Source organism: Lissotriton helveticus, chromosome 2_1, assembly GCF_964261635.1.
Source record: "Lissotriton helveticus chromosome 2_1, aLisHel1.1, whole genome shotgun sequence".
Taxonomy (NCBI): domain Eukaryota; kingdom Metazoa; phylum Chordata; class Amphibia; order Caudata; family Salamandridae; genus Lissotriton; species Lissotriton helveticus.
The window spans coordinates 280148277-280170540 of record NC_136059.1 but is presented as its reverse complement, the minus strand read 5'-3'; the positions used below and the strand labels follow the sequence as shown (position 1 = coordinate 280170540).

Below are 22264 nucleotides of genomic sequence, written 5' to 3'. Positions count from 1 at the left end.
TATCGCTTTCCAGGTAGGTAATCGGTCTTTGGAGTTAGGGTCCTGGGGTTCGACTCAGGGGTCTCCCAGGGTCAGTGATACACTGTTGTCGCACCCTCAGCGGCACTCGGGCGGCCGTGTGCAGAGTGTTGAGGCCCAATGTTATCCTATGGAGGATAGGGGGACTCCGGTTGGTGGCTACTGGCAAGCAGGCCACGGGGTTGTGGGAGCAAAGCTCCTAGGGTTAAGCAGGGCAAGTTGGGGACCAAGTTAGCACAAAAGGGGCATCCTCGGTGGCACTAGGGCGGCTTGGGATTGAGGTTGGGTGCCCTGTTGATTTCAATGGAGATTCTCCGGGACAAAGAAACACTGCAGGCTCGGGACGAGGATCTTTCAGGAGCGATCACCACTTCAAGGGGTAAGTAGGGATAAGTAGGGGTAAGTAGGGATGTAGAGGGTTGATTAGGCACTGCTGACTTGGGCACACAAGGCCGTGGGGCATCTGGTGCAGGGGTGCCTTGGGACCTCGGATTTTCTTACCCGCTCTGGTCGCGATAAGGGGGGGGGGTCCCCTGGATTGAGGCAGGTCAGGGGTCGCAGGATCTCTGGTCAGGATCGCTGGGGGGGCCTCCTCGTGGTATTTTTCCGCTCAGGCCGGGTTCGGTGGGTGCAGAGTGGGCTGGATTCGTGGTTCCTGGCTGGCACCAGAAGCTGCAGTTCAAACACATCCAGTGTTCATGGGAGAAACAGCTTGGAAAGTGAAGGCAGGCAGGTCCTCTGAGTTTTTGAGGTTGCTGTCCGCTGAACACCCCGGGGTTTTGCAGGAGCAGGTTCGAGGGGGAGACCGGCCTGTAGGGCCGGGGCTAAGTCAGTGGGTGTCATCCTCTTGTTAGCTCTGTACGGTTTCTCGTCCTTCTTCTCTTCTTTTTACTTATGGTTGCTGGATCTGAGGAATGAAGGTTCAGGGTGCCTCTAAATACTACATTTAGGGGTGTTGCATGTAGGTAAAGGACAAGGACCAATGGGTGCCTTCCCTGGGGTGGGTACACCTCCTATTCTGCCACTCTCCTGTGGGAGGGTGGCAGGAGCCTATATAAATAACAAAACAGTATTGGAGGGCTAGAGGGACATTTAAAGACCAGTCGAAGTTCTATCCCCTTGAAGGAACAACATGAACAACAAACAAACTTAGAGGTCTAAATCAGAAACCTAATCTGAATATCTTTAAAAAATATCTTCATGTCTAATAAAGTACATCAAGATAAAGAAGTAGCTAACAAATATAAATAACAGACCAGATCACCAAAAAATGGGCCACCTGTAACTGTTGATCAACCCCATTGAGGATTCCCATCAACGTCTTGTATAGATCAATGTTTTCATTTGGTAATCCTGCCAGAGTATTCTGTCTCTTGATCAATGAGACAAATGATATACCCCCATCATTGGCATGGGGTAATGACCCACAATCACTAGACTAGACCAAATGATGCTGATCTGATGGGAGAGTGCAGTGCAAAAAAATAATAAAGGGGAGTGTGATAATTAAAATAGGATAGGGAGCTTTAACAAAAACATATTTATTGGGCGTAAGCCCCTTCCTATGTTAAAAGCAAGAACAGTGCAACAGGATAATCGCAGTTTAAACAAATAGCTGCGAGAGGACCAACATGTTTCAGCCTATCATGGAAAGGGACCATAGGCTTTCATCAGGGCCTCTGTTCTCAAAGGATGCTACTGCAAAAATGGTGATAAACTGTGTGAAAAAATTATTATCAAAAAACACACACATCTAATGCTAAGACTGTTTGAAATACAACTTGTGTTTTTGAGGAAATAAATCACTGTTTAATTATGTAATCCCGTTTTGTATATCAAATTCCTGTGGCAGAACGTTTCTCTCATTATCCTATGGTGTTTTCATTGCTGTAGAAAGCTATCTACAAACTCTACACGAAATATTTAGAGTGCCGGGGTCCTGTCTCTTGTGTTCCTTGTGGTTTTCAATTGCCTCTCACCTGTTTTGGTTGCTTCTCCTGATACCCTTTGAACTCTGTGACTTGTCCGTGCCAGTACCCCACAATGTGTGATATGGTGTTTGTATGCACATTTTGAGCCTTCACGCTGGAAACTCCATCAAAAAGCCAGTTTCATTGCCCTTGTGGACCTCCACAAATAAGCACGCCCTGGCGCTTGCCGTTGTGCACCACACTGACACCACGTGCAAAGAGGGGGACGTGCAGCTGACCACTCCTCTGGACTTAACCACTGAGCCTTTCACAAGTAGGTCCGATGGATCCCTCCTTCTCCGCTGCTGACTCCTTACAGTGGAGGCTTACTGCTCTATGGGGCCCAGCCACTCACATAGGGTGCACTGCTTCATGGCACCTATCCATTTACGTAGGGCATGCTGCTGCTGCATGGCCGTCCCCACTGCAACCTCTCCTTAGCTTCTCTAAACTGACGCCCTGGCTCCTTTCTCCCTACCCTGCTCTCGAATCCTTTGCCTTGGGGTAGGTGGTGGGCAACACCATGGCCGCCAACCTCCCTGAACTCTCTCCTTACGGGCTACAGGTTCCTGGGAAGCCACGACCACTGCAAAACTCAAGGTTTTAGGAGGTCCGTGCCACCTCCCTCCTCTGGCTTGGAGTGCTTCCAATAACTGTGTTCTCCATCCTGCTCACAAATTGGACTTCTGACTATAAACTAAAGCCTAGCTAACTCCTCAACTAACTATGCAGTTAGCCCGCAACTACGTATCTTCTACTAAAGAGAGGACCCATGACCCAACTGCTAACCCACTTAACCCTCTCAAGCCCACCCTACACCTAAACTAGCCAATTCCCAACATGTCTATCCATGCCTTTTTGCTACACTGCCTAAAAGAAAACTTCTCAAGAAGTGACGCGTGGCCATGCTTGGCAGTGCCTCGTGCTGTGCAGGTTCAGAAGCTTGGTATTTCTGTGTCTGCTGAGAGGGCATTGGAGATGCATTACTGCCAGGCTGTAGGACGAGAGGAGAACGCTTCTGACCTGCTTCAGGGGGACTGGAAGCTCTGTCCGCATTTTAGAAGATGCCTGTGCGTATAGCTGTGGAAAAAAGATATGGGTAAAAGTGACGGCGAATGGCAAGAGTGATGGGCACGCGATATTGAAGTACAAAGCCCATTTACACATAGCTCGTAATGCTGTAGTTTCTTGTTTCTAAGCAACAGAAGCAAAGCACCGCGCTTTTTTTTTTCTTTCTTGTCACTCCCACCGCTAATAAAAAAAAAAAAAAGGTGTGGGGTGTGTGGCAAGAGGCTAATTAGAATCGGGAAAAAAGGCTTCCCGTTACTGATAGCGCTAGAATCTATATAGCAATGGAGTTAATATGAACCCATATTAAATAACACTTTACGTATAACGCCTACTGTGATTAACTCAGAAGAAATTACCAGTTAATTTGCCCTTTGTAGATGGTTTTATAATTCTATGCGAAATAGCATTAACATGCTAAAAGAAAATTAACATGCAACTAAATAAAAGACTTTGTTGAGGAAACTGTTCTAATCCTAACATTAGCACACGTAGACCTTGATTTCATAAAGTTTAGTGCCGTCTGCATTCTTCTTTTCAGCATACAGTTCTTTGTCCCTGTTTCAGCCTGTGCACAGGCGATTCATGCATTAGCAACTCTGTAAACACTGCTTTGAGATGGGATGTTGCTTTCCCAGTAGAATGTTTCTTTCTTAGCCCAATGGGCGCCTTGACGCCCTTGGGCAAGTTAGCGCTCTATAAATTTTATATTCATTCATTCATTCTTTCCTTTAGAGTTCTGGTGGTGAATAACGTCATTTCAGAAACTGCATTATTCCTCCTTTAATTTGATTGGTCCAAACCGTGGGGTGCTTACACAAATATATTAAAAGTATATTTCTAAAGGAGCCTTTGTCTGAGGGTGTTGGGCCCACTCTTCCCTGAGGGGATACTGTCGGTCTGACCTCTAATTTATAGACTAAGTTAATTAAGCAGAACTCCATTTTGCCCTGCTTTTTAATTTTTGCATTTTATTCTAAGCTTCATGATATTATTTAACTTAAATGACGAATTGATTTTTAACCATTTATGTAACAACATAAACCTTTAGTAAACTGGTATTATTTGAATAATTGTCTAATTTTCATTGTGAAGCCTAACGTGCCTTTCTCTTTCGATTGTAAATAGCATTGAAAAGTCTTGAACCGGTCCAGTCGAGTAGCATAATCCTTAGGTGATTAATAGCGCTCCCGGTCAGTCTGAAGCGCTTTAAATTTCACATTAGTAGAAAAAGCTCCAACATCCTGGTAGCAGAGCGAGGTGGGAGGAAGCCTGGAGGTGTCGGGGACCGCCCGCGGAGCCTGGTTCGTGATTGCACCCTTCCTGAATGGCACAGGATATAGTGGGGCCCGGTCATAATTCGCACCTGAAATGGGCATATAAAACCTATTGAAAAGAACCCAAGGGCGAGATAGTACGCCTCGTTTCCTGAGGCCTAGGTCGTACAAGCTGTGCGGGTGTCTAGCTTGCACTTTAGTTTAAGACGCGACGGCTTTTTCTCAAGAATAATAAAAAGTGTATTTTCGTATATGCATATGCGGCATAGCCACATATTTCTAGTTGACAGCACTTTGCTTGCTTGGATTGTTTAATTTACAGACAATAAATGTATTTCACCTGCCGCATATTCAATCAGCTAAGTGAGCACGTGCTGTGTTAACGAACTGACGGCCCGGTGTCGTTTCAGCCCGCTTTACTGGGGTAAATCAACCGCTTTGACTAAGCTACGTCACCAGTTACGCCCCACCCCCTCCTCTCCCCAGTGCACGCGGAATATCGGAAAACTAGATCTCTAAGACCCAGGGGTTTAGTTCTCATTTGCATAAACGGCGGTGGCACCTGGGCCTAGTGAGGTATGTGATCCATTCTGCACGCACGGTTATACGGTGCGGGTGCCTTTGTTCATCTCACTACAAGCGCTGGGGTAGGGCGGACCTTGATTGTAGTGGGGGCTGTAGCAAACTTGCTACGTCACTGCCAGGCCCCCGACTGTCTCACTGCAGAGTCTCCAGCCGTCTCCCTCGAGAGATGCATGCCTTTAATTTGTTTGCGCCCTTTCCGGTTTCATTTTCGTGAGACTGAGAAAGGCAGTGTGCGTTATTGTCTCATTCATTTTTTACGCCCAATGAAATACGGAACTTGTTTTCATTTGTACAGTTCAGTGGTTTGCCCGTTATTCCTCCACCTCAAAAGACTTTTTAAAAGATGTAGAGACTGGCAAATAAAAAAAAAAACTACAACTAAAGATCCACTGCTTTGAATTCACAGGAAAACTTCGAGTAGAAACGAGTGTGTGATTACAATTTGTATACTTTTCTTTCTGTGCCGCTCCCGTTCGTGTGAATGATTTGGGCTTGATCTCAATTCTGTATGGTGGGGCTTAGGATGTCCTTATGCGTCGACAAGGCCAGGGCAGGCCGCCACTCTTGCCTGTGTTTTTGGTGGGCTGCAGACTTGGGGACTGCTTTCAGAGCAGGATGCCCAGCAGGGTTGGATTAATCGTGCCGGGCACGCCAAAAAAGTGCCCTACATTTGCTGCATATTGCCTTTCCGCAAAAAACTGCTACGGTGAAATGTCATAAAAAAAAAAAAAGTGTGTGTGTGTGGGGGGGGGGGGGGTGATAATGAAACCATGCACGCATTGGTTCACCCTGGTGATGTACCCCTAAAATCAGTCAGTCAGTCAAAAATAACTTTATTTGGTTTATCATAACCATAAAGCATATACATCACAATTATTTATTATAAAAATTAAAGACGAAGCGTTTTTCAAGTCCGTTAGAATATTTACACTTTCTGTAAAAAGGGGTATTTTCTTTTCCTAGCCTTTAATCTTTCCCAGCTTTCATGAGCGAATTTTCTACTAATGTCATGAATTTTACCCCTCGACATGTTAAAATGTTCGATGAAGCGCCCATCCAACTTGTTACCGCGTGTCTACAGGTACGAATGTTTAAGCCAATAAAGACAGATTTCAACAAGGTCCTTCTTTCAGCGTTTACTGATGTACAACCGCACAATAGGTGGCTTAAGGACTCTGTGTGGTACCCGCATAAACGACATGCCTTTGTTTGCTGTTTATTTTTCCAGGAGGGGACCAGGTCCTTCGAATTGTAATCACCAAGTCTAAAAGCCACAAACCTCCTTTTTAATGACAATCGAAAATGTGCTATTAAGTAGGGTTGTGGTTTTAGGCTTAAATATGAGTTTATTACGACCCATGCATGGCGACGTTTAACCAGTCTCCTTTTATCTTCAATAAATGATAAAACCTTTGCCCTGTTATTACAGACTTTGTTGAAAGAGGATCTTTCCAACTTGCTGTTCCATACTTCTTCCAATTCTAGTACCTCCAGGGCGATTCGCAAGTGATCACCCCAGGTATTTGGGTTTCTTTGCTCATATTGTAATTTTATTTCGGTCCAGCATAGGTTATTCAAAGATCCAATTTCTGCTGCTCTGAATTTCCAGCATAATTTTACCAAGATTGCTTTCCTTTGGAATTCTTGGTTCTGGAGCCCGAATTCCAACCGTATCTGTGCAGGCAAGGAACCTTTAAAGAGATTGAATACTGATTTGTAGACCCTGATTTGTAATGTGTTTAGGATCTCAGTTTCTTGGCCATGCCATGTTTCCAATCCGTACGATCAGGTTGGGAGCAATTGTGCTGCCATTATTTTTAAGAGATGACCATAAGAAGGGCATTCCAATTTCTTGTACAGTTGTTTGTAGGCAAAGATTAATGATTGGGCTTTCGCTGTGATCTCCCTTTTCTGGTCTACCCGGGACAAATTTCTTGCCAATTTGATGCAAATTTTTGACCCCTAAAATCAAGTGAGGCTACTTATGCTCAGGCCCCCTGCCCCCGCTCAATATGCATATATGAATGGGCTGGCCCAGCGAGGGGAAGGGAGTGACAGCTCTGCCTGTTGATAAAAGGGAGGTAATGGATGCCCATCTTCCTCTAGAAAGACCACTCAGGCACCCACTGGACCGCTGGCAGCATCCGAACAACGCTGAAACCGCCCTCATCAGCCCCCCAGGCTGCTCAAAAAAGCACCCCACAGCTGGAATTCGGATACCGGCCCCTCGGTCATTGCCTGAGTTCCCGCGTTACCAATCCGACCCGGTTACCCAGCCACCACCCCGTCATGCCACCACCCAGCCAGGCCATCGTGGCTGCATTCTGGTCTCAGCCTCCTGCAGTGTGAAGCTGGTTTGAGCATTTTTGCCAGTGTTGATTGTGTTTGCAAATGCGAATTGGAAATTTGTACAGCTTTTTGTTTTTCTTTTTTTTTACCATTACTTGTGCTTTGCTCAAAATGAGCCCTCAACCTCCTCAAGAGTTTAGCAAAAATAGCTTGTACTGGCTGGGTGAAGGCAACAATGATTTCTATGAAACCTCCTTCTTGCCTTTGCATGTCTTTATGTCCTGGCATTAGACATCAGAAAAGTTCCTGGGCACATCTTATTGCGCTTGGTGGAAGGGCGCAGGTCTGTTGAGTGATGCTTTCTTCTTGAACTCTATTGCTAGGCGTTGTGCAGGCTGAGTGAGATAGGAAGGAATGCACCCTTCGAGCACCATTTATGATTGGAAGAGCAAGAGTAGGCTGGTCGGGTGGCTCTCCGCCTAACTGTGGGCGACTGCTTTCCCAGACTCCGAAGAGTGTCTGGGCTAGTGAGGTGCCCAGTGTGTTTACAAGTGGCCCGCTTAGGAGGCAGGAGTGGAGCCTTCGCCTTCTGTGTTTGCCCACGTTATCATGGCACACAAGTATACAAGAGGGACAAACTGGAAAAAAGTAATTACAACTAAGTGCTGTAGTGATACAGGCATAGAGGCTGAACACACCATACATAGGAAACCATACAGAGGTTCAGAAGAAGCCAACAACATTGATACCAATAGGCCTGACCCAGGCCCCCTCCTTCAGAATCCTTCCCACTTTTTAGCTCCCCTCACATTATGGCATGTGATGCTCCGAGACACTCTTTAGCTGTACTTTGGCCTTGTTAACAAATGTAGACTAAAAACTTGTGACATGGGGACACCTCATTTCCACATTGGAGGAAAGTAGGGTCTGCTTTCATGGTTGCTTCCATTTTTTGCTGGTGTCAGTATTTTTTTGACTCGTCATACTGGGATCCTGCAAAGCAGGACCCTAATCACGACTTTCTCCCTATGTTGATTATGGTAAGTACTTCTGGACCTTCACGATTGGTTACTGGTGTACTCGTGTAAGTCCCTAGTGTTAGACCTGTCTGCCTCTGGGAGTGTCCTACCAATTATTATTTATTTTTGTCTCCCTTGGCTTCCTGATGTTTCCTTCTTTTCTTGGGTCTACCAGGATTCTTTTTCAATGTTGACAGGGGACTGGTTGTTCCTTGGCTATGATGTTTTTCTTTTCTTACCTCTGAGGCCTAGTCAGCCTCTTGAAAATAGGGCCGCCTAAAATGGTGCCCAGTAACTGTCACAACTGTCACCGCGTGAGGTCACCCCATTGGACTTCATGGGGAAAGTTCTGGAACCTCCTAGTAGGTTCTGATGGTCAGAGGCTAGCTTATAAAAGGCCGGTGACAGAGCGGCCATTTTGTGTAACAACAGTAGTGACCAGTGAGGAGGGAGGCAACTACAGGAGGAGGGCTGTGCACTGGTGGGGACAAGATCGACCCGTGGGCCGGCTGTGAACCTGCTTGGATGTGACCACTCTTGAGCTGACCGAACCCCACTGAGGCAGAGATCCATTTGTGCACCAGAAATCTATTTTAGCACCTTAGAAGCACTGAAAAACCTAATGGTGTGAAACCAGAGAGCAGCGGGGGATTGAGCACACCTCAGAACCCCTCCCCCCTGACCAAAAGTAAACTTGTTCTACCCCATTGGTGGCGCTGCAGGAGAAAGGACCAAGCGAGCTGTGAGCGCAGCCTGGTGAGACCAACTCACTGTGGGAAGAGCGGCGGAGACTGTGGCAGCTAACCTGACAGAAGTTGGCCATCGCACTTTATCGTCCCTGAAGCGGCGTTGAAGGAGCGGAGGCCCAGCTGTTCCGCGCTGACGTCGTGAGAGGAGGCGGACCAGCGTTGGAAGAGGCCGGGTGAGAGGAGGAGCGTCCGTCCGGAGATATCGTGAGCGACCGGGAAGAAGGCGGGTCCACGTCGAAAGAGGCCGGGCGAAGGCGGGACTTCCTGTGGTGATCCCCGCGGCTGAGGTGAGAGCAGCGGGCACTGTGCCGCGCCTCCACAGCATCGAGGGAGAAGACAGCTGATCCGAGCGAGCCGGCGACGGAGAACCCAGACCACTCCCAACCGTTTCCCCAGTGCAGCGGCAGATCGAGACTTCAGCAGAGTTAAAGTAAGCTGGGTCTTGTGCGGGCAGAGGGCGGAGGCAGCACCAAGGGAAGCCAAACTTTGGAGGGTGTCAGACGTGGCCAGAGCTCATTTCCCAGACCATTGATGACTTTAAAGTGCCTAATGACATACGAATAAACAACCTTCACAATGGAACTGAGTAACTATTGAACTGCCAAATAAACAGAAGGGAAAGCTAAACGTGGGGAGTAACGAACCATAATTAGTGAACAGTCTGGTAGAAGCACAAGAGAACCAGGCTGCAGTAGGAGTTCAGGGTGGTATGAAGAAGAGAACAAACCAGGCATTAGCGTGCTACTAGAGCTGTCCAAATCTTATTCTAGAAGGAGGGGAATTTAAGTAGGGTTAAAGGAAGTGAAATTCTAACCTACTTATTCTTTTCTAGTGGTGCAGCTGTGAAAAGTACCGACAGAGTTAATGATCTTTTAGCCTGTGTGTGTCCCTGCACGCCTGGGGTAATGTATTGACCAACTATCGTGAAGAAAGCTTCAAATTGAATAACCCTTGTGCATTAAATATTGTTCCACTCTCATAAGGCAGGGGGAGAGACAAGTTACCTTGTATTGTGACAGGGAAATGTTCGGGATGGTGATGTAAGAATATGAAATGTGATCATACTGTACCAAATTGTAAAGGGTTGTACTTAAAGTGAAGCAATTATTCAGAACCACAAAGAAAACAGATGCAATTTTTATAAAGTACGAACCGTATTTTTCTAAGAACTGGTGTGGAGTCTTTATTTTAGTGTTGAGTCATTGAGTTACTTGGAGTGGTTGTTAAGCATTACACGCCAGCCTTGGGGGTTTTGGCGCCTCCCCGCTCTGTGCCAGGCTACCCTATGTAGTCTAGGTTTCCTAGGTCTAACACCTAGTATATGGTACTAAGGTACCCAGGGGTCCCCCATGGTCTGCAGCATGTTTTGAGCCACCCATGAGAGATCACTCAAACTGCAAACACAGTCCCGCTGTTGCAGCCTGTGTAAGTTGGTGCTAGCATCACTTAGACAGATATACATTTTCTTATATCTGAGGTCACTACACTTAAAACCTAAAAGTCACCTCTAAGGCAGGCCTTTCAATCCTGAAGGCAGGGTTCTGGGTTATAAGTTTGAGGGTGCCCCTTTATGTACAGGACACCCCTACAATCCCTGGGTTTGATTCTCCAGGTGTAAGGAGAGCCAGCCATTTTGATATATAGTGGCCATTATCACTACGCAATGGCTAACTATGTAGTGGCTGAGCTGAACCTGGGCATGTTTGGTATCAAACATGTTGGAATCATACCCAGACATCACTGGTTTTGGAGGTATGATTTCATGCACTGCGGGGCTCCTGCAGGAAACCCCCAGTGCTCCCGGTAACAGCCTTTCAGGGTCTGGGAGCAAAATACTGCTCTTGCCCTGCTGAGTTCGAGCAGGGGAAGGTAGAACAATAGGTTTCCTGTCTCGGAGGTGTGACCACCTCCCAAACTAGACTTGATGTATTGGGCTGGAGTGGGGGCACTTGCACCTCCATACTGTGTAAAGGGCACATTTGATGCACTCCTTGAAAACTCTGGTTCGAGCCAGTTCGTGGAGCCCTTGGTTCCCACTCTGGTGCGAAACTGGACAAAGAACATGGGAATATCCTCCTCTCTGTCCAGCCCTTCCTCAATGAGGGCCCCCGAGTCATCCTAACTCCTTTCCTAGAGTATTCAAGGGCCTATCTGTTGCGAGACAAGACTCCAGCCTGAAACCACATCAATCTTTGACCACCTGGACACTTGAACTTCTCTGGGCAGAGTTAATGATCTTTTAGCCTGTGTGTGTCCCTGCACGCCTGGGGTAATGTATTGACCAACTCTCGTGAAGAAAGCTTCAAATTGAATAACCCTTGTGCATTAAATATTGTTCCACTCTCATAAGGCAGGGGGAGAGACAAGTTACCTTGTATTGTGACAGGGAAATGTTCGGGATGGTGATGTAAGAATATGAAATGTGATCATACTGTACCAAATTGTAAAGGGTTGTACTTAAAGTGAAGCAATTATTCAGAACCACAAAGAAAACAGATGCAATTTTTATAAAGTACGAACCGTATTTTTCTAAGAACTGGTGTGGAGTCTTTATTTTAGTGTTGAGTCATTGAGTTACTTGGAGTGGTTGTTAAGCATTACACGCCAGCCTTGGGGGTTTTAGCGCCTCCCCGCTCTGTGCCAGGCTACCCTATGTAGTCTAGGTTTCCTAGGTCTAACATAATTGGTGTGCAGTGGCGGGATATGGGTTTGTGCTTACAACCACTTATTAGTAACGCAGTGCTTACCACGGGCCTACACCTGGAGTTTTCTCCAAGCGTCTCCCTAATTAGAATTTTGCTTTTTCCAAATTCCTTCCTGGTGGTGGGTGGAGGTGAACCTTGTGTACTGTCCTTACCTACTTCAGAGTGGCTATCCACAACCCCACTGTTAAGATGGAGTTCAATTATGAGGGGTTGGAGACCTATACTGTGGCGCAACTCAAGGACTTCTGTCAGGAGAGGGGGGTGTTCTACAGACGAGGGGCCAAGAAAGAGGAGCTCCAAACTCGTCTGAGGGCATGGGTGGAGGCACACCCAGAGGGAACGGTTGAGGAGGACGAGTCTGAGAAGAACACTGTCATCGAGGTAGATGGTGTGTGCCCACTGGGGGTTGGGGATATGTCAATTAGCCCCAAAGTAACCTCCCGGGAGGATAGCAGTGTCTCTTCACGAGGATTAACCGAAACTGAACTAGCTGACCGGAGGGAGGAGAGACAGTTAAGGTGGGAGTTAGCTAGGTTGGAGATGGAGAGGGAGGACAGGAGGTTAGCTCATGAACTAACTCTTAAGGAGCTGGAATACAAGGCCCAGCACATAGGGACTCCCAATCCAATCAAAGGTGGCAGCGAAAACAAAGAGATCACCAGAGAACCCTACTTACCAAAGGATGTCATTGCTAGCTACACCCTAGGTGATCATATTGCCAAGTGGCTAGCCGCCTATGAGGTCTCATTAAGGGCCCATGGGATCTTGGAAACCCACTGGGGGGGTGGGCTGTATAAGTACATGCCACCTGCTGGCAGGGATACCTTGTTGGCCCTGGAGCGGGATGAGCAAACCCACTACCCTACAATGAAAGTGTTGCTGATAAGAAAGTTTGGACTAACTCCCGAGAAGTATAGGCAGAAATTTAGGAGTAGCCACAAACTAGGCACACAGAATTGGGTGGATTTCCTTGATTACGCAAAAAAGGCCTTGGAGGGTTGGGTGAAAGGCAGCGAGGTAGGGGACTATGAGGGTTTATATGACCTCATACTCAAGGAACACCTACTCGAGAAATGTTTTCCCGAGCTGCGTCAACACCTGGTGGACAGTAAGCTGACCAGCCCCAGGAAGCTTGCTGAGGAGGCTGATATCTGGGCTAGTACCCGGGTGTCCTCGAAGGGGACTGGAGGGGATTCCCAGAAGTCTGGACAGGGCGCCCCCCAGAAGAAAGAGGTGGGGGATAATAAGTGGGAGTTCTCAAAAGGTCCACAAAATACTTCTCAAGGAAGGGGCAGAGGATTCATCCCTAAGGCTATCCCACCCCGAAACCCTAATCCTGGCCAAAGCCAGCAGCCAAGGGTTGTCCATTGCTTAGAGTGTGGTGGTGTGGGACACTATAAAGGAGACGTGAGATGCCCAAAAAGACCACCCCCTCCCACTGGAGGAAAAGCCCCGGGAATAACTAGTGTAGTGCTCGGTGAGGAGATGCCTCTGGGTAAGGGGGGGAGCGGGCGGGTGTCGCTTTAGTGTCCCTTGGAGATAAGGAGATGGTTCCAAAGACCCAATTGCCCTCAAATACTACCAAGTATGAGCAATTGGTCACCATCAATGGCCATAGAGGGGAGGCTCTGAGAGACACAGGAGCCAGTATGACTATGGTGAGAAGTCAACTGGTGTCTCCAGAGCAGGTCATCCCAAATGTACTCCATCCCGCTGTGATGGCTGACAGCAGATTGGTCCACTATCCCGTGGCCGAGGTTCCCTTTGAGTGGGGAGGGGTTGCAGGTTCACTTCGAGTTGCCGTAAGCCCTGCCGTGCCTGTTGATTGCCTGTTAGGAAATGACATGGAGCACAATGCTTGGAGGGAGGTGGAATACCAGACTCATTCTGAGATGCTGGGTACACCTGACTGGGCCTGTGTCAGCACAAGGTCCGCGACTACCCGGAGGGGGAGTTCGCTTATGCTGGAGCCTGGAACAATGGCCTAGCCCGCTGCCAGAGAAGAGAAGGACAGTAGGCAGGAGGAACCTGCCTCAACATCTCTACCTCGTGAGATAGATAGGCCACCTGCGGAGGTGGATCTGGAGTCCACGGAGGAGAATGTTACTTCCTTGGAGAACCTACCCATTCCTGCTGAGTGGCATGTGGAGGGAGGTCCTTCCAGGGAGGAATTCTGCAAAGCACAGAAGGAGTATCCTACTCTTGAGGGGCTGCGGCAACAGGCCAAAGCCCAGGCAGCAGGGAACGTTGTAGGGAACTACCAGATTTACTGGGAGGATGGACTCCTCTACAGTGAGCCCAAGGCACCCGGACATGGTTCATCCCGGGCCTTGGTGGTCCCTCAATGTTTTAGAGCCTTTCTTCTAGAACTGGCTCATGAGATACCCTTGGCAGGTCACTTGGGTCAGGACAAGACCTTTACCCGGCTTGTCCCCCACTTTTACTGGCCTCGGATGAGAGTGGCGTCTGATACCTACTGTCGGACGTGTGTGACTTGCCAAGCCAGTGGGAAAACAGGGGTGAAGCTGAAAGCTCCCCTGGAACCACTTCCTGTCGTTAGCACCCCCTTTGAAAGGGTGGGCATCGACATTGTAGGGCCATTGGATCCACCAACTTCAGCTGGTCACCGGTTCATCCTGGTACTGGTGGATCATGCCACCCGGTACCCAGAGGCAATTCCTCTGAGGACCATCACTGCACCTGCAGTGGCAAGGGCCCTGATGGGGATCTTCACCCGAGTGGGTTTCCCCAAGGAGGTTGTGTCCGACAGGGGGGCCAACTTCCTATCAGCTTACATGCGGGCTATGTGGAAGGAGTGTGGTGTCACCTACCGGTTTACCACTCCTTACCACCCACAGACCAATGGTCTTGTGGAAAGGTTTAATAAAACCCTGAAAGGCATGATAAGAAGTCTGCCTGAGAGCCTGCGGAGGAAATGGGACGTCCTCCTACCCTGTCTCTTGTTTTCCTACAGGGAAGTGCCTCAGAAGGGAGTGGGCTTCAGCCCCTTCGAACTTCTGTATGGGCACCCTGTACGGGGACCTCTCAGTCTGGTGAAGGACGGATGGGAAAAGACTCCCAGGAAGCTTCCCCAGGACGTGGTGAGCTACATGCTGGCCTTCCGGAGCCAAATGGCCAAGTTGTGGAAGCAAGCTTCTGACAACTTGGAAGCCAGCCAAGCTGTAATGAAAGAGTGGTATGACCGCAATGCTCACCCAGTGGAACTGGAGCCTGGACAAAAAGTGTGGGTGATGGAACCTGGAGAGCTAAATGCCCTCCAGGATCGCTGGACAGGCCCCTTTGAGGTATTGGAGAAAAAGGGTAAGGCCACTTACTTGGTGGACCTTAAGACCCCGAGACAACCCCCCCGGGTGCTTCATGCTAATCGCCTCAAACCACACCATGAGAGGCCCGAGGTCGTCTTAATGATGGTGACCGATGGAGCAGAGGAAGAGAGAGGAAAGCGAGCCTCTCCCTGATCTTTTCTCGTCTCAATAAAAGGATGGGTCGGTGGAGGGAGTAATTCTCTCACCATCCCTGACTCCTGAACAGCAGAGAGATTGCCGCCAGATCCTGGAGCAATTTTCCTCACTGTTCTCCCTTGTCCCGGGAAGAACCCACCTGTGTACCCATGATGTGGACACAGGAGACAGCCCACCAGTGAAGTCTAAGATCTACCGGCTGTCAGACAAGGTGAAGGCCAGCATCCATGGCGAAGTCGCTAAGATGCTGGAGCTAGGAGTGATCGAACCTTCCAGTAGCCCTCGGTCCAGTCCGGTGGTTTTGGTACCAAAAGCTGCCCCGCCGGGCGCCACACCCGTAGTGGAGAAGCGTGGCTCAGTGGTTAGAGGCGGCAGACCCGGAAGCTGAGATCGACCGTGGACCAGGGTTCGATTCCCCGCCTCGGCGGGTCTCGGGCTCAAAAATTCCACGGACTCGACAATTCTCGCTCCGGTGCCTACTCGAATCACGGGGTCACACTCTGCAACTCTGGGCAATAGCTTGCTTAATCTCCACTATGGCCCCTCGCGGCGGGATGCCTGGCTTTCACCTTGTGGACACCCTGCCGGGGTTTCTCACAGAGGAATACCAGGACGGGTTCCCTAAGCAAGCGCCAGGATGCCCTTTGGGTGACAGGTTTGCGCTATATAAGTACACCTACATTTACACCCGAATTGAGATTCTGTGTGGATTACCGAGGACTGAATTCAGTAACAAAGACTGATGCTCATCCGATCCCAAGGGCGGATGAACTCATTGACCGGCTGGGAGCTGCCCAATACTTGACTACCTTTGACCTTACTTCAGGGTACTGGCAGATTTCCCTTACTGATGGAGCAAAGGAAAGGTCAGCCTTCTCCACGCCTGAGGGTCACTACCAGTTCTGTGTGATGCCCTTTGGGCTCAAGATTGCTCCTGCCACGTTTCAGCGACTGGTGAACGAGGTCCTCTCTGGAATGGAGGCTTTCTCTGCTGCTTATCTGGATGACATTGCTGTATTCAGTAGCAGTTGGGAGGACCATTTGCAACATTTGCAAGCCGTTCTCCAGGCCCTGAAGCAGGCTGGCTTGACAATCAAGGCCAGCAAGTGTCAGATTGGGCAGGGGTCGGTGGTTTACCTAGGCCACTTGGTGGGCAGGGGAACGGTGCAGCCCCTCCAGACGAAGATCGAGGCTATCATGGCCTGGGAGCCCCCCAAGACTCAAACTGAGGTCCGAGCCTTCCTGGGCCTCACTGGATACTACCGTCGCTTCGTGAAGGGGTATGGCACCATTGTGGCCCCCCTCACTGAACTTACTTCTAAGAAACAACCCCGACGGGTAGTCTGGACGGAGGCTTGTCAGCGAGCCTTTGTGACTTTGAAACAAGCATTTTATACTGCTCCAATACTTAGGGCACCTGATTTTTCCAGAGAGTTCATTGTCCAAACAGATGCATCAGAACATGGCATTGGGGCAGTGTTATCGCAACTAAATGATGAGGGCTTGGATCAACCCGTGGTCTTCCTATCCAGGAGACTACTCCCCAGGGAACAGAAGTGGAGTGCAATTGAAAGGGAAGCCTTTGCGGTGGTCTGGGCACTGAAAAAGCTGCGACCATACCTGTTTGGCTCGCACTTCCTGGTACAGACCGACCACCGACCCCTTCGTTGGCTGATGCAAATGAAGGGGGAAAATCCCAAGTTGTTGAGATGGTCTATCTCCCTACAGGGAATGGACTTCCGGGTGGAACATCGGCCTGGAGTGGACCACGCCAACGCAGACGGTCTCTCTAGGTATTTCCGCCTTAGTGAAGAGAACTCCCAAGGCGTTGGGTAGCTCTCCCCACTTTCAGCTGGGGGGGACGCGTGTTAGACCTGTCTGCCTCTGGGAGTGTCCTACCAATTATTATTTATTTTTGTCTCCCTTGGCTTCCTGATGTTTCCTTCTTTTCTTGGGTCTACCAGGATTCTTTTTCAATGTTGACAGGGGACTGGGTGTTCCTTGGCTATGATGTTTTTCTTTGCTTACCTCTGAGGCTTAGTCAGCCTCTTGAAAATCTAGGGCCGCCTAAAATGGTGCCCAGTAACTGTCACAACTGTCACCGCGTGAGGTCACCCCATTGGACTTCATGGGGAAAGTTCTGGAACCTCCTAGTAGGTTCTGATGGTCAGAGGCTAGCTTATAAAAGGCCGGTGACAGAGCGGCCATTTTGTGTAACAACAGTAGTGACCAGTGAGGAGGGAGGCAAATACAGGAGGAGGGCTGTGCACTGGTGGGGACAAGATCGACCCGTGGGCCGGCTGTGAACCTGCTTGGATGTGACCACTCTTGAGCTGACCGAACCCCACTGAGGCAGAGATCCATTTGTGCACCAGAAATCTATTTTAGCACCTTAGAAGCACTGAAAAACCTAACGGTGTGAAACCAGAGAGCAGCGGGGGATTGAGCACACCTCAGAACCCCCCCCCGACCAAAAGTAAACTCGTTCTACCCCATTGGTGGCGCTGCAGGAGAAAGGACCAAGCGAGCTGTGAGCGCAGCCTGGTGAGACCACCTCGCTGTGGGAAGAGCGGCGGAGACTGCGGCAGCTAACCTGACAGAAGTTGGCCATCGCACTTTGTCGTCCCTGAAGCGGCGTTGATGGAGCGGAGGCCCAGCTGTTCCGCGCTGACGTCGTGAGAGGAGGCGGACCAGCGTTGGAAGAGGCCGGGTGAGAGGAGGAGCGTCCGTCCGGAGATATCGTCAGCGACCGGGAAGAAGGCGGGTCCACGTCGAAAGAGGCCGGGCGAAGGCGGGACTTCCTGTGGTGATCCCCGCGGCTGAGGTGAGAGCAGCGGGCGCTGTGCCGCACCTCCACAGCATCGAGGGAGAAGACAGCTGATCCGAGCGAGCCGGCGACGGGGAACCCAGACCACTCCCAACCGTTTCCCCAGTGCAGCGGCAGATCGAGACTTCAGCAGAGTTAAAGTAAGCTGGGTCTTGTGCGGGCAGAGGGCGGAGGCAGCACCAAGGGAAGCCAAACTTTGGAGGGTGTCAGACGTGGCCAGAGCTCATTTCCCAGACCATTGATGACTTTAAAGTGCCTAATGACATACGAATAAACAACCTTCACAATGGAACTGAGTAACTATTGAACTGCCAAATAAACAGAAGGGAAAGCTAAACGTGGGGAGTAACGAACCATAATTAGTGAACAGTCTGGTAGAAGCCCGAGAGAACCAGGCTGCAGTAGGAGTTCAGGGTGGTATGAAGAAGAGAACAAACCAGGCATTAGCGTGCTACTAGAGCTGTCCAAATCTTATTCTAGAAGGAGGGGAATTTAAGTAGGGTTAAAGGAAGTGAAATTCTAACCTACTTATTCTTTTCTAGTGGTGCAGCTGTGAAAAGTACCAACAGAGTTAATGATCTTTTAGCCTGTGTGTGTCCCTGCACGCCTGGGGTAATGTATTGACCAACTATCGTGAAGAAAGCTTCAAATTGAATAACCCTTGTGCATTAAATATTGTTCCACTCTCATAAGGCAGGGGGAGAGGCAAGTTACCTTGTATTGTGACAGGGAAATGTTCGGGATGGTGATGTAAGAATATGAAATGTGATCATACTGTACCAAATTGTAAAGGGTTGTACTTAAAGTGAAGCAATTATTCAGAACCACAAAGAAAACAGATGCAATTTTTATAAAGTACGAACCGTATTTTTCTAAGAACTGGTGTGGAGTCTTTATTTTAGTGTTGAGTCATTGAGTTACTTGGAGTGGTTGTTAAGCATTACACGCCAGCCTTGGGGGTTTTGGCGCCTCCCCGCTCTGTGCCAGGCTACCCTATGTAGTCTAGGTTTCCTAGGTCTAACACCTAGTATATGGTACTAAGGAACCCAGGGGACCCCCATGGGCTGCAGCATGTTTTGAGCCAACCATGAGAGATCACTCAAACTGCAAACACAGGGCCGCTGTTGCAGCCTGTGTAAGTTGGTGCTAGCATCACTTAGACAGATATACATTTTCTTATATCTGAGGTCACTACACTTAAAACCTAAAAGTCACCTCTAAGGCAGGCCTTTCAATCCTGAAGGCAGGGTTCTGGGTTAGAAGTTTGAGGGTGCCCCTTTATGTACAGGACACCCCTACAATCCTTGGGTTTGATTCTCCAGGTGTAAGGAGAGACAGCCATTTTGATATATAGTGGCCATTTTCACTACGCAATGGCTAACTATGTAGTGGCTGAGCTGAACCTGGGCATGTTTGGTATCAAACATGTTGGAATCATACCCAGACATCACTGGTTTTGGAGGTATGATTTCATGCACTGCGGGGCTCCTGCAGGAAACCCCCAGTGCTCCCGGTAACAGCCTTTCAGGGTCTGGGAGCAAAATACTGCTCTTGCCCTGCTGAGTTCGAGCAGGGGAAGGTAGAACAATAGGTTTCCTGTCTCGGAGTTGTGACCACCTCCCAAACTAGACTTCATGTATTGGGCGGGAGTGGGGGCACTTGCGCCTCCATACTGTGTAAAGGGCACATTTGATGCACTCCTTAAACTCTGGTTTGAGCCAGTTCGTGGAGCCCTTGGTTCCCACTCTGGTGCGAAACTGGACAAAGAACATGGGAATATCCTCCTCTCTGTCCAGCCCTTCCTCAATGAGGGCCCCCGAGTCATCCTAACTCCTTTCCTAGAGTATTCAAGGGCCTATCTGTTGCGAGACAAGACTCCAGCCTGAAACCACATCAATTTTTGACCGCCTGGACACTTGAACTTCTCTGGGCTGTGCCTGGAACCAAGCCTGCATCAGGGAAGATTTCTGCTGCTCTTGCTCTTGCTCTTCTGCAAGTCGTCTTCTTCATCTGTGTCTGTGCTTCTTCCAGGATCTTCAACAGACCTGTGGGCTTCAAGGACACCAAAAGTAATCTCCCTTGGAGTGAAAGTCACTCCCCTGCATCTGCAGGCACCACAATGAAGCTGACCAGTCTGCTGCTCCTGACATCCCACGGACTTCGAAAGGCTCCGCAGCAAATGTAGTGGTTCTGCAACTCTCTTGAGGCCTGACTGGTCCTCTCTGCAATTTTGAGGCGGTATTCCTAGTCGGAACAGCTGGGACCGAACCCCTGTGCATTGCGTCTACTTGCCGTTGCCAAGATTTGTTGGATCTGTACTTCAGAGAACTTCTGGCTACAAGAAGCTCCATCCTCCAGCATCTCTTCCTGCCAAGATCCGCGTCCTCACCGCATCCTCTGCACTGTGGGCCTTTATCTTTGTTGAGCTGCTCGAGGTCCTATTGCGACTCCTGTGCCTTTGGCCTGTGGGTCATCTCGCTGGTCTTCTTGTGCTCCACTGGGCTCCCCTACTTGTTAGGGGCCAGCTCTGACTCTCCTGCTTGTGATGGATTTCATGGACCTTGCTGGTCCCAACATTGATCCTTCGCTTTCCATCCCTGTTGCAGCTGCCAAGGCTTGTTGGTGCTCCCACTAGACACCGACCCCCTGGTTCTCGACTTCCAACGTGGGACAGCTCGTGCACGGCTCTTGGTCTTCCTCAGTGCCGCCTGGTCCCCACAGCTGCAGCAACAAGGTCTCCGTCAACTCTTCTCAACCATCCGACATCGGTGGAAATTGCTTTTCCATGCCTCCTGGTCACCTCTGAGTGGCATAGACTCTGTCCTCTCTGCTTGCAGGTTCTTTACTTCAGGAATTCACCCTCAGATTCCATAGTCTTCTCCAGCCGCATCTTTCCTGAAGTCCTCGTTTGTGGTCTACGGCGGTTTCCGATTTCACCATGCAGCAATGCACCCAGCTCCCTGCTGTAGGTATCCTAATTCCTGGGGTATCAGCAGGTGGGGTGTCTCTTCAACCTTCTGTCTTCTACGGGGTTTCCTCAGGGTCCACTTGGAAGGGTCCTTCTTCAAAATGGCAACTGCGACTTTCCGGTTTGCTTCCATCAGACATATGACTGTGTTTCCACGATTCACACAGCCTCCTGAGTACTTACCTAGGGTGGTTCCTTGTGTTCCCAGCCACTCTGAATCTCCTGGACCAAGTCCGGACTTCGAGCTAGCAGTTCGCATTCCACTTTTTTAGTAGATGGTTTTGTCTCCCCCATGTAGACCACTGTGTTTTGTGGTGTCTCATCTGTTTACAATTGAAGTATTCGTGTTTAGATCTCCGAGTAGGAGATATAGTAGTGTGTTAGTGAGTGTGTATAATAAATATTACAATTTTTATAACTACAATGTGTGGTTCTTTTTCGTTTGGCCAACCCTACATGATTAGTATTGGTAAAACAAGCTGCATAGCACTCCTTCTGGGGAAGTCTTAAGGCTGCCCTCCATAGCTACCACTTACAGAGCTTTGTATGAATGTCTAAGACCACTAAAATCACCATAAGGGTTGTCTGGATTAGTGCAAGGTGCTTCGCTTAAATAAGTGCGCACCATAAACTAAGCCAGCCTCCTACACACACAAATGGTTGAGGCATCACCACAATATTGAATGGACTTTTCACATCGAACAGTAAACTCAACGAGACTCTAACAAAATCCACTTGACCCAATGCCTGTCAAATCGGGAAACCGCACTGTAGCAATCAGCAGATGTATCCTGCAGTTAAATATTGCGTATAAAATTATATTCTGCAGCGCAGTCATTCTTTAAGTCCCTCTAAATTAAAGTCAAGATTTGTAACATAAACTTAAAACTGCAATATCTATAGCCTGAATCTCTTTGTAACACAAACATCTGGAATCTGCAAACTGGATGACACTTGATAGCTGCCATGGTATGAAGACAGTCTGATGCCATGATCTTTTAGTTATTCCAATGCTTGTCATTTATAGCTTAAACTTACACCTTTACATAAAATGTGGTCTCCTGTTGCACTCAACTTCAGCTTTGTTTTTATCAATGTTGTGTTTTTTCCCCTTATTTCACAGTAAATGTGATTTGTCTATATTCTCTCTCAGCTGTTTTGGGAGAAGAGATTACAAGGGTTGAGTGCATCCGATGTAACGGAACAGATTTTAAAGACTATGGAGTTACCGAAAGGTCTTCAAGGTAGGTCTCTTAAGCAGTATCCATCTGTTCTCATGAGACTGTGTACAGTTAATATTTTAAGTA

At 48.8% G+C, this 22264-nt stretch overlaps 1 protein-coding gene across 4 annotated transcripts in view; it reads left to right on the top strand.

Annotated features, from left to right (window-relative positions):
• Nucleotides 1-22264, top strand: part of MBD2 (methyl-CpG binding domain protein 2) — a 525750-nt gene that overhangs the window by 168976 nt on the left and 334510 nt on the right. For all 4 annotated transcript variants that reach the window (XM_078674814.1, XM_078674813.1, XM_078674815.1 and 1 more), the window contains one exon: nt 22111-22201. In XM_078674814.1, coding sequence (XP_078530940.1) covers nt 22111-22201 — 91 coding nt within the window. The remainder of the gene's footprint in view (nt 1-22110; nt 22202-22264) is intronic.